Source organism: Thamnophis elegans, chromosome Z (genome assembly GCF_009769535.1).
Source record: "Thamnophis elegans isolate rThaEle1 chromosome Z, rThaEle1.pri, whole genome shotgun sequence".
Taxonomy (NCBI): domain Eukaryota; kingdom Metazoa; phylum Chordata; class Lepidosauria; order Squamata; family Colubridae; genus Thamnophis; species Thamnophis elegans.
The window spans coordinates 43,277,757-43,288,878 of NC_045558.1; the positions used below are offsets into that span (position 1 = coordinate 43,277,757).

Consider the following 11,122-nt stretch of genomic DNA (forward strand, 5'->3'; position numbering starts at 1 on the left):
AGAACAATATTATTCAATGCAGGGGAGGATCCTTAAATGTAACAAAATTCTTTTTTTAAATTTGACAAAGTGCAGCCTCTGGAATACCACCCAAAAAGTAATCTGAACAGGAATCCATAACTTTAAAGTTTTAAACAGCCACTTTCACATTTGACCTTGATGACAAAGCAGGATGATTGAAAATAAAGAAAAGTTATTTCTCTGCTATGTCATTTCATAATTTAGTTTGTCTGCAGGGGTATCTGTCAAATTCTGCAAGTGGGTAGACATGCATCACAATCAAAGCTGTACCCATTTCCACACACATGCATGCTACATGTACAGAAAATAATGGGCCTTACATCACAATGTTTTGTCCATCATCTTATAGATTTCTATTTTCTACAGATCCTCCTATGTCTGCAGAATCCGGGCTCTGTTTGTGCTGTTACTGAGCAACAAAGCAAATGATTAGGCTGTTAAAATCAGATTACCAAGAAAGCTTCTTGCTATCAATTCTTCCACTCTGACAATTTAAATTGTCATAAAAATGAGTCAGCTTCAAAGCTTTCAAAATAGGCTGTAAAAGCATATCCCAGAACACAGATTTCCTCCTGTGTTTTTCCTAGGAAAAAAGGATCGTACAAAAAATCAGGCCCCGAGCAATGCTTCTCAGCTCCTTGTCCTCCTACTTACTAAAATAAAATTATCTTTTTTTTTCTTTTCTAGAATGAGGTTTCCATGTTGAAAAATGAGGTAGCGCAGCTGAAACAGTTGCTGTTAACCCATAAAGACTGTCCCATAACAGCCATGCAGAAAGAATCACAAGGATACCTAAGTAAGTGTTATCTGATAGTATATACTAATAGTAGATTTCATTTTTTCAGCTCACCTCGATACCTGAACAAGTATTTAATACATCGTTAGGAATGGCATTGAATTAGCAGTGGCTATCAAATAAAAGACACATAATTATAAAAAGAATTTATTAGAGGCATCTCAAAAACTTTTCCAAAAGTATCTTAAGTATTGTGGAAGCCACTGGCAAAGTTGATTAGTTATTTAATCATTACTAAATATTTTATAGAAGCAATATCTTTTTTTAAAGAACAGATATAGTTTCTAAAACATTAACAGTACAGAGCTCACAAAATAAGAAACATAATTAGTATTACATTCAAAAAATTATTATTGACATAATAAAATATAATATTACATTTTTAACAATGTAACTTTACTTATAAGACAGGGTAAAATAAATTCCAAATTTCAAAATGGATATTGACAACTTTCTCTAGACAGCATGCTAATGTAAGATATTGTGCCTGTTCAAAATCTTTCTCTAGTTAATTGTTTGCTTTTCTATTGCATAACTCTGCATATGACTGTATTAAGAACTTTTATTGTGCACTGTGTGTGTTTTTGCATGCATATTCACATACTGTATACATACATGTATGCACAGGCATACATTGCATGCGCATAAACAAAACATACACATTTATCAACTTGGCCTAATGGTTAAGGGAGATTAAGACTTCTAGTCTAACCTTATCTCACCTTATCCATGAAAGATAGCTGGGTGATTTTGAGACAGACACTTTTTCTTAGCCCAAAATGTCAAACTTGGCTAAAAAGCCAGTCAATCAATTCCAGTCACAACCAATTAATCAAAACTTGGTTGATCTAAAGGGAAAAAAAGATCAGACTCTGCACTTGCAGGAAAAATATAAAAAAACATACCAAACCATAACTGAAGTATAAAACATTGAAACATTAAATATTAGATAAACCAAAATTAAGTAAGTTTTCAAACAAAATATTATGGGATAAAGATTGGATTTTGTTCCTAGTCCACTAACCACCTCCAACATGGAAAATCCCATTCGGTGCCTCAGGCCAGTTGGCAGAGCCAGGTTTTGAGGCTCTTACAGAAGGACAAGAAGGTGAGGGCGGATCTTACCTCAAAGGATAGAATATTCAAGGGAACAGGAGCCATACCTTGCATTCAATATGATGAAAGAGCTTTTTACCATCAGAGTCTGCATTTGAAATCTCAAATAGTACAGTTGATACACACATTTGTACCGTCCACAAAAAGAAATCTGTAGGTTCAGTAGCACACCTACCATGCAAAGTTATATAGTATAATATGTATTGCACTTGTCATCAGAAAGCTGATACAAGGCTATGGATCTAGTTGAAGGAATAATTGGAGGCAGATGTGGTTTTTTTGCCTTATTAAGAATGACCTGTCCCTCAGCTGAAATTCAGAATAAAATAATTCTGGGGAAAAAAACTTGCTGCTGCTCCATCTTCTCTGCATCTGCAGAGTGACAACCTCTTGTACTTCCAGAGACTGCTCTTCTCATGGCAGAGCCCAACTGGGTTTCCTAGGGATGGTGCAGCAACTCCAGTAAAGCCAGTTACTTCCAGATTTCCATCAACCCTTTGGTGTAGAGGGGATCCGGAACTAGCACTCCCTTCCTTTCCCTGCTTGGCATCATTCAGAGTCCTATCAAAAGGCTTGAAAAGGAGACACAACAGCATGGACAGAAGAGGCAAAGTACTCAGTATTTCGCTGGAACAGCCTTGACTACATGACTCATATTTCCAAAGGAGATGATACTTCGGTCAATGCAAGTAGCATTCTGCTGACTTACTACTTACACTGAGGTATCTTTCCATTATTTAAAAGTGCTATATGCAGACATAGCTTAAAGTAGAAATGTAGTATCCATAGTATGAAGACAGCTCTACAGATTCCTTTATTTCTGCTATTCCTTAGTTTTAGTGGTTCTCTAATATTAATTCCAGTTTTTTTGCAGCTAAACATTTTGTATTGCAGTCTGCTTTCTCATTATTTGCTCTGCATATATATATATATATATATATATATATATATATATATATATATATATATATATATATATATATATATATATATATATATATATATATATATATATATATATATATATATATATAATACCTACCTGGAATGAAGCTTCTTTTTTATTCTGTGCAGGTCCCGAAAATAGTCCTCCTTCTAGTCCTGGTCCAACCTGCTCACAGAAACAAGTCATTCAGCAGAATACTATTACTACTTCCTCTGCCGTCGGTGATGTTGGAGGCTCCACTCTCAGCCAGCTTGCAAGCCATCAAAAAGACATGAACCCAGTCCTTTAAAATTGAGTCATCAAACAACTGTGATGATAAATATCAGGTTTTTTTCTTTCTGTTAAAGGCATTGCATTCTCAAGATTATTTCTGATTTGAAGGACTCTTCAGCCCCCAAAGACTTGCGAGTTTAATTTTTTTAGTTATTAAAACATTGTTTATGCTTAGTAATAATAAAGGGATTTATGCAATGATTATGCTATCAGCTTGGGAGATGCTTGGTGCTTTCTCTAATTTTCTGGTACCGGTTTCTTCTTCATTTGTTTGTAACCAAACTGTTTCTGTACATAACCATTTTCCTTCTTATCACTGCTGGTTGGCACCACCGAAGCATCTTATAACAGTATCATTAGCCAAAAAATTGAAGCTTAAAAATATGAAACAGCCATACACTTGTTGACAGTGCAATAAGTACATGGTTTTTCAGCACCATTAAACTCTCAATCATACTTACAGCTTGCAAATCATTATTCTGCTTTGAAAATGTTTCTATAGCTGTTGGAGTTACAGCCTTGGGGTTCTGCTCTCGGTTTAAGTTCTTTTTTCTGACCTATTGGAACTGATTATGAAAGAGTTTTAAAGGATTCCGTATTTCTGAAATTTTCTGAAAGGAGGAGAATAAACCTAATTTTTCTCAGCCTAGCTGTTTTTAGAAAAGGGTTTGAATGTGGGCAGAAAGAATGTGCCTATCTGGAGATTATTTTTTAATATCATAAGCATTTTGCTTACCAAATAGTTATGGTTTTTTGCCTACCACCAGGATACTCGTGTAAAAGTGGAACATCCATGCAGAACATGAAATGTTTAAATTGGGTGATGGGTTTTGAGCTTCTGTGGAGTTTTCTTTTTCTTCCTTTTTGTGACCTTCCTCTGCACTTTTCTATTTTGCTTATAAACCATATAACTGTAAGTTTTCTTTTTACAAAATCTTTATGGTATTTCATACTAAAATTCTTGCTTTTTTATGCTTGAAGTTTCTATGTAACGTTGAAGATGCATTGACGTTGATGAAAAGCTTTGCAGATTCACCAGCTATTTTCTCAGAAGTATTTACTAGTTCACACTTTTCAGCAGCCTCTGCTCCACAGCTGTGCATGGGGGGAGGGTTATTTTCTCTGAAACACTTTTTATTTCATTAATATGGTGTTTTAATAAACAGTAAAGGTTGAAATCAGTTTTACCTCAGGTAAAGCTACTAATGGTATCACAGTGTTAGTGGAAAGAAGCTCTGTAAAATTGTTCCTGTAAGAAATATCACTCTTTCAGAACTATGCTTTTTGTTAACAAGAAAAATGCCCATCATTTGTAGATATTGTAGCTGCACCAAGTCACTAACTCAGTGACTAAGATTGTCACCGAATTGAATTCCCCCAATATATTAAGTCATATGGTTGGTTGATTTTGGTTTAACATTATATGCAAACCCAGCCATTAAGTCTTGTAAGGAATAATCTAGCACAAAATATTTTATGAACCCAGTTGGTTTTGGTTCATTGAATAAACGATGATTTTACAAATAAGTATTTGAAAGTAACAAAGGAAACCTCAAATAAAAATATGCTTACACTTAAGTAACTTTGGATAAACAAATTGTGCAGGTCAGTGACCCAATGCCATGTTATTACATAACTAAGAGTAGGTAATAGCATGGGAGGGCAGAGGAAGGGGATTCTTATTCTCATACCCTGCCTCTAATTAACTTATGAAAGAGGGTGCTTTAAAAATCAATAATTGGGAAATGGCATTTCTTACGAGATCCTAATTAGGTCTTCTTTATGGTATAAGATTTGAAGTTTTATATTTCCAAATAAAACTATTCATTGAAACAATTCAGAATTAAGAATTGAATAATTTCCTAAAATTAAAGATTCAGTCAAAACAAAACTTGAGCTATCCTTAAGAATCATTGGTGATCAGTCTAAATACCTATTTTAACCAATGGTCTGACTTATATAAGGATGTTTTCAGTGTTATTAAAAGGATGCAGTTCCAAATAAATTTTCTCCAAAAAGTTTTTTTTTAAACTATCCAGGTGAATTTCAAATCATAAAATTGATCATTTTGAAAAGTGAAGTAAGATGCTATTGTTTGCAATTTTTGGAAGAACTCGTCCTTGATAATAATACCAAGGCTATATTATATCTGACCTCATGTTTAGAATATGCATTTTGAACAGGATTAAATACCAGATAAACTGGATATTTTCATATATTTTAAAAATATTATATTTTTAAAAAAATGCATTTTGGGAAAAATTGCATTTTTGCTAAAACTAATCAATATTTTAGCAGCTAGGAACAACTCAAATACCGCTGCTCTTTTTAATCTACCTTTTCCTTTTATAAGAGCTTACAATTAAAACATTACAGTATAATATTTATAATATGTTAGTATTTTGCGTATACTAACAGATACAACTGCTACAAATGTATTTTACAGTACAATGAAGGTGCTGGAAAATTAAAGGAAATTTTCAGTAGAAACTAGTCAGATTTGAAAATTACTGCGATGTGGGTTTTTTTTTGTTGTTGTTCAAGTTTTAAGAAGAATATATGTAACTTGGATTGCCCATTGTAGATTCCAATTCAGCTATAATTAGTCTTGACAAAGTTGCATGAAATCAATGGAATCATGTTTGTTATAGCTCTTCATTCTGACTCTTTTCACAGGAATATGCAGCCTAATCCTTTGTAAATTTCACTTTTAAAAGTTCTGCAGTGAACAATGGGCTCTTTCCCCAAATAATTGTACTTACAACTGTGGACTAAAATTGCAGATCTATATGCTCTATAAGTTTGGATAAGGGTGAAGACTCATCTGCAAATAGAGTTATCTAAAAGAGCTTTGGAAACTTCCACATATATTTGACTGCCAGATCTGGGCTACAAAAAGCCAAATGAGCTACTAAAAAAAAAAAAAAAAGCTACAAAAAGTCCCACTGGAAGTCAGCAAAAGGATAAAGAAAACAAATTCCCTTATTTGCAACTTAGACATGGTAGTAAACATGTAGTAGCATTATCTATTTGCAAGGTTTTGTCTAGCCATTGATCCAAAAATGAAATGTTTTAAAAATAGAGTAGCACAGGCTGAATTCAGAATTTGTTATACTTTCAAAATGTACCAACCAGGTTATCTTTTACAAACTAATAAACTACAAATAGTTCTAAATTATACCCTTTTATATATAAAATAGCAGGAAAAAAAGAAGGAATATAAATACTGAAAGGTTTAGGGGTTTTTTAAAAAGAAAATCAACAATAGAGATATCAAAAATATAAGCCTTTTATTATATTGCATTATTTAATGCTAAAAAGATGCAATACCTGTAAAATATCAATGGCTCTGAAGAAATTCTGTTGAAATACAGAACTTTGAAAACATAGTCACCATATTGGTTCTTTACATTGTTAGAAATGCAAAAGATTCTGTATATGAACAGTTTTGCTGTTTAATTTAATGGAATGAGCACTACAACACAAACGTCTGGAATCTATAGGTACTACTACCCCTTCCACTGAAGTGAATGGTGCAGTCCAATGGGCAGTCACTACATCTGAAAAATACTTTCCCGCAAGTGTTTGAATTGAGGGGGAGGAAACTTTCTTGAAAAGGAAAGTGACATCTGATGTATGTATCATATTATTCCCACAGATTGCATCATACAGGGTTGACAATGCAAAAAGCCCAGGGTATTTTTGCCCTCAAGCCAGTAATTCAATGATACTTACTTCCTATTGAAGTGCACATATAAAATACATGGACTCAACACTGAGGCTGCTGTTCATCTTAAAATAAATGTTTGCCTTCTCCCCTCCTCAGACTACTACTATTTAAATATTTATTAAAGAAAAGTGAAACAAAGGAAGCAAGTGTGTGCATTCAGGAACTCACCTGAAGCTACTAAATTGCTCAGCAGTGCTTGAGAAATTAAATGATTCTTTTGCATGAGATTTCATGAGCTCAAATATACTTTATTGTGTTTGTCCACTTTTGCCACTCCTGGTCAGAAAATAAATTTCTGGCAAGATGGAATAATGTCAGGCTTTTTCAAAGAAAGTATTCACAACTGCCTTGGAATAATGCATTTTTTAAATCAAAATAGAACATAATGCCATGTGTTTTCCCAGGATAAACATCAAATCACTACTATATATATAAATACTGTTACCAACTCCAATATGTAATACCAGTGAACTAATACAGAGCATTCCTCATTTACACTATATTCATCACTTTCTTATAAGTATCACCAAACTGTGGAGAAATTACTTACTCTTGGAATCTAGAGTTCAAGTAATTCTGAATGTTCTTAGGAGAATTCTGTCTCACCTCTAGACGTCTGCCTGACAATCATATGAAGGCTGAAACAAAGAAAAAATTAAAAACCTGGATGTTACTTTGCATATTTTTAGTGATAAAACTAATTAACTTACCCATCATTTGAGTTCCCTGTCAACTTTGTATCTGAATTAAAATAACCTCTCCCTTTCTCAAACTTAAAGATACAAGATTTGAGTTCACAACAGCTGAATAATGTTAGATGCCATCAAACATTTACATTTGGGTGTCTCATTGTTACTCGAAATTCTGTAGCTCAGATCTGGGAGCCTTGCCTAATTTACTGAGGACAGAATGAGGCCTAATTACACAAAGACTGAAACTGAATCTTGCTATCTGTCCAAAAACTCAATTAAATATAAAGTACAATGAGAAGGGGGGAAAAACCCAAACACTGCAAATTATTTATCAAAAAGGGCTGGATTGCAATACAAAATATCTATGCTACATAAGCTTTTCTGCAAGCCATATTTCTATATTGTAATCTAAATGACAGTTACTTTAGAGTATTTATTATGATAATGGTGAGCTTTTTTATTGCATGATTGTGCATTTTTGTAAAAGTATGCAAGCCATTAAAAGAAATAGAAAGTGAATGGCAAATAATCAAAAGCAAACATTTCAACATAACCGCTCTTCTCTTTACTAACAAGCTAGCTATAGCTGTAGGGTGAAATCTATATTTTTAAAATAACAATATTTACTATATGGTGAGTATATATCTGTATTTGTGTTTTTATAAAATGTCTTTTAATTGTCTCCTGCTTTGTAGCCAACATTTTTCCTACAAAACAAAAGAAAATGAAAAAAGTATATGGTGGATTTATGCAAACTAATGAGGACCAAAGTGAATTAAAATAACAACAAAAAACCCAAACCAGGAATCTATTAAATGTTGTATTCACAGAGAATTTTATAAAGTATTTATTACTAAATGTTATTTTTAACATTCCATTTAAACAGTATTCTTCTACCGAATCTGTTTACATTTTTCTGAATTACTTTGGGAATAATCGCCAAGTGGTGATTATGCATCTTTACTCGAGCAAGCCTCAATGAAATTTTTTTTTTTTAAAAAAAAAACAGGTTGGCAATAGTACATTTTGGTGAATTCCCCATTAAAGTTACAGTGCACAACTCTCAGTGTAAGTGTATGTAATATATAAAAATATATAAATATAAATCTCTATATATATACTTAAAAGAGTGATTTTGGAATATTGCCAGCAGGAGTTACTCATCTTATATGACTGTAGTTGCTGAGATATGCTTCCTGGACTTATCCAGAATTCAGTTCTGTTTTCTCTGATTTTCTTTTCTCAGAGCAGTATCTGCTTTCTGTAGCAACCAAAATGAACAAACATATTGTTCTTTTTTTGTTTTTGTTTCTTTGTTGAAGGTGTGCAAGGTCTGCTAAAAAGAAATAACCCATATAACTGGAAAGCTATATATTAAAAGCAAGTCATCCTGCCTGGTGCTTTACTTTTTTTCTAATAATTACCTAGTGAGTTGCACTAAATCATCTTGTCAGTACTTCTTATTTTTATAACTAAACAGTCTTCAGTAGCTTTAAATTACTGAAGTTTCATTATGAATAAGATCAGATTGGCCAACATATTGCCATGATAGTGGAGACAGGAAATAAAGATTTATTTCTGTTTTAATTTTAAAACAGTGCCTAGAAAATGGAAACTATTACAACTAATTAGCAACATATTACATTTCAATTATTATTATTATTATTATTATTATTATTATTATTATTATTATTATTTGAAAATTGCACTTCAGACATCTCCCTCACAATCTCTTTATTCATAAAATATTATTCAATAATACATGGTGGCACGCTCACCCTTTATCACACTAGCTCTGAAAGAATTTTGCTCTGAGATTGGAACAGGAAAAACATTCAACAATGTTCAAACTTTTCTCCTACTTATACTTTTTTTGTCTAAGCCGTAGAATAAGAAAGAAAATTATGTGCACAATAAACCTTACTGGTTTTGTACCATTTAAATGGGAAGAGACCCCATCACATTTGCAAATTCTGGGAACAAATTTGCTGAGAAGTTAAGAACTCTTTGATGGAAGTTACTAATGGTTTGTTCCTTCACTTGCTAGGAACTATAGCAAGTGTGTAATTAAGGTGTATAAATTGCTGTTATGTTGTTTTCCATCAGACTGCTCTGTAAAGACAATAAAGCTATTTTAATAGTAGTAGCCAAGTTTTTGAATCCATACCGACTTGACTTAAATAGTATGTAGGTTTTGGTCTGACTAGAGGTGTAAAATATTGTGCGCTAAGATCACAATTCCTTCTAGTTCAGCCTTCCCACTGATATCCTTAAGATATGTAACTATTGGAATTTCCCATAAATCACAGAAAGGTTTGATTAACGAGGACAGCAACTTTAATTTTTAAACAATCCAATTAAAAGTATTGTATTTAATTGTATTTAAAACAATAAAATGTGATAACAAAAAGAAGCTACGTTTACTTTTTATGTTTCAATTCAAGTGTAGTTGAGGCATCAGGCTAGATAGAAACTAGGAGACCATGAGTTCTAATCCCACTTTAGGTACAAACTCGGCTGGGTAACCTTGTGGGCCAATCATTTTCTCCAACCCTAAGAAGGAGGCAATAGCATAAAATCATAAAAACCTTGCCAAGAAAACTTCAGGGACTTATCCAGGCGATCTCTGAGATTCAGATACAACTGAATACAAATGTTTTCAATGGTTCGTTCATATTTGGTTATTTTAAGTTAACTGATGGATGTTTTCTTGATTTTACAGTCTGCTACGTTGTTAGAAGAAATACCTATTTATCAACACGAATGTTGGAAGAAATAAGATCTGAAAATGCTAACATTTTCCTATCTCTATACACCACTTAAATGGGTTAGAAATGTGCATCCAGCACGTTTCTGTAAAGCAGAGAGATAATTCTCCTGAGTGTAAATCTGAGTCCTTTCAAAGTTTTCCTTGGATAATATTTTGCTTGAATCTGTTTACATAAAACTCATAACATGTGGAATATGCCATCTTAGTCTCTTTTTATTGAAGCAAACATGTTACATTATGTTTTATGAAGCAACTCTCTTTAAAGATCATGATATTGCTCTGCCTGTGTCAAATCATAGTTTTGTTATGTTAAGTTTCAAGTCTGTTCAGTGGCAGGTTGTTTCTATGTAGTTGTAAAATCAACCATTAGCATGGATTTTAAAAATTGCAGTAAATTATTCTGATTATTTTCAAGGGCTATTTTATTATTGCAAATTATGGAAATAAAAGTAAAAATATCTGAATTTCTACCAATGGTATCATGCTTTTTTCATGAATATACTGTATGAACAATTTATCCTTTTGTTTTGTTTTCTACCCAGAAAAATTATAAAAATTGGCAGGAAATAGAATATATTCTTTTTGCAAAAAATCCTTTCATAAATTAATTTTTATCACCATGTATTTTTAAAAATCACCTAATCATTAAAAAATAGGATTTTGGGGAGAGATAGATTTTGAATTTGGAGTTTACCAAGAGTTCATTTCTACAACATTTTTATCTCCAGAAAATATGATTCTATATTAAAAAAAAAAAAGAATGTAGTTAAAGAAAAAT

At 32.5% G+C, this 11,122-nt stretch overlaps 1 protein-coding gene across 7 annotated transcripts in view; it reads left to right on the forward strand.

Annotated features, from left to right (window-relative positions):
• Positions 1-10,773, forward strand: part of CREB5 (cAMP responsive element binding protein 5) — a 270,328-nt gene extending 259,555 nt beyond the window's left edge. For 5 of the 7 annotated variants that reach the window (XM_032236840.1, XM_032236844.1, XM_032236841.1 and 2 more), the window contains 2 exons: positions 709-817; positions 3,008-10,773. In XM_032236840.1, coding sequence (XP_032092731.1) covers positions 709-817; positions 3,008-3,168 — 270 coding nt within the window. In that variant the 3' untranslated portion in view covers positions 3,169-10,773. The remainder of the gene's footprint in view (positions 1-708; positions 818-3,007) is intronic. The other 2 variants (XR_004256939.1, XM_032236845.1) reach the window with 2 other exon arrangements.
• Positions 10,774-11,122: the final 349 nt, after the last annotated feature.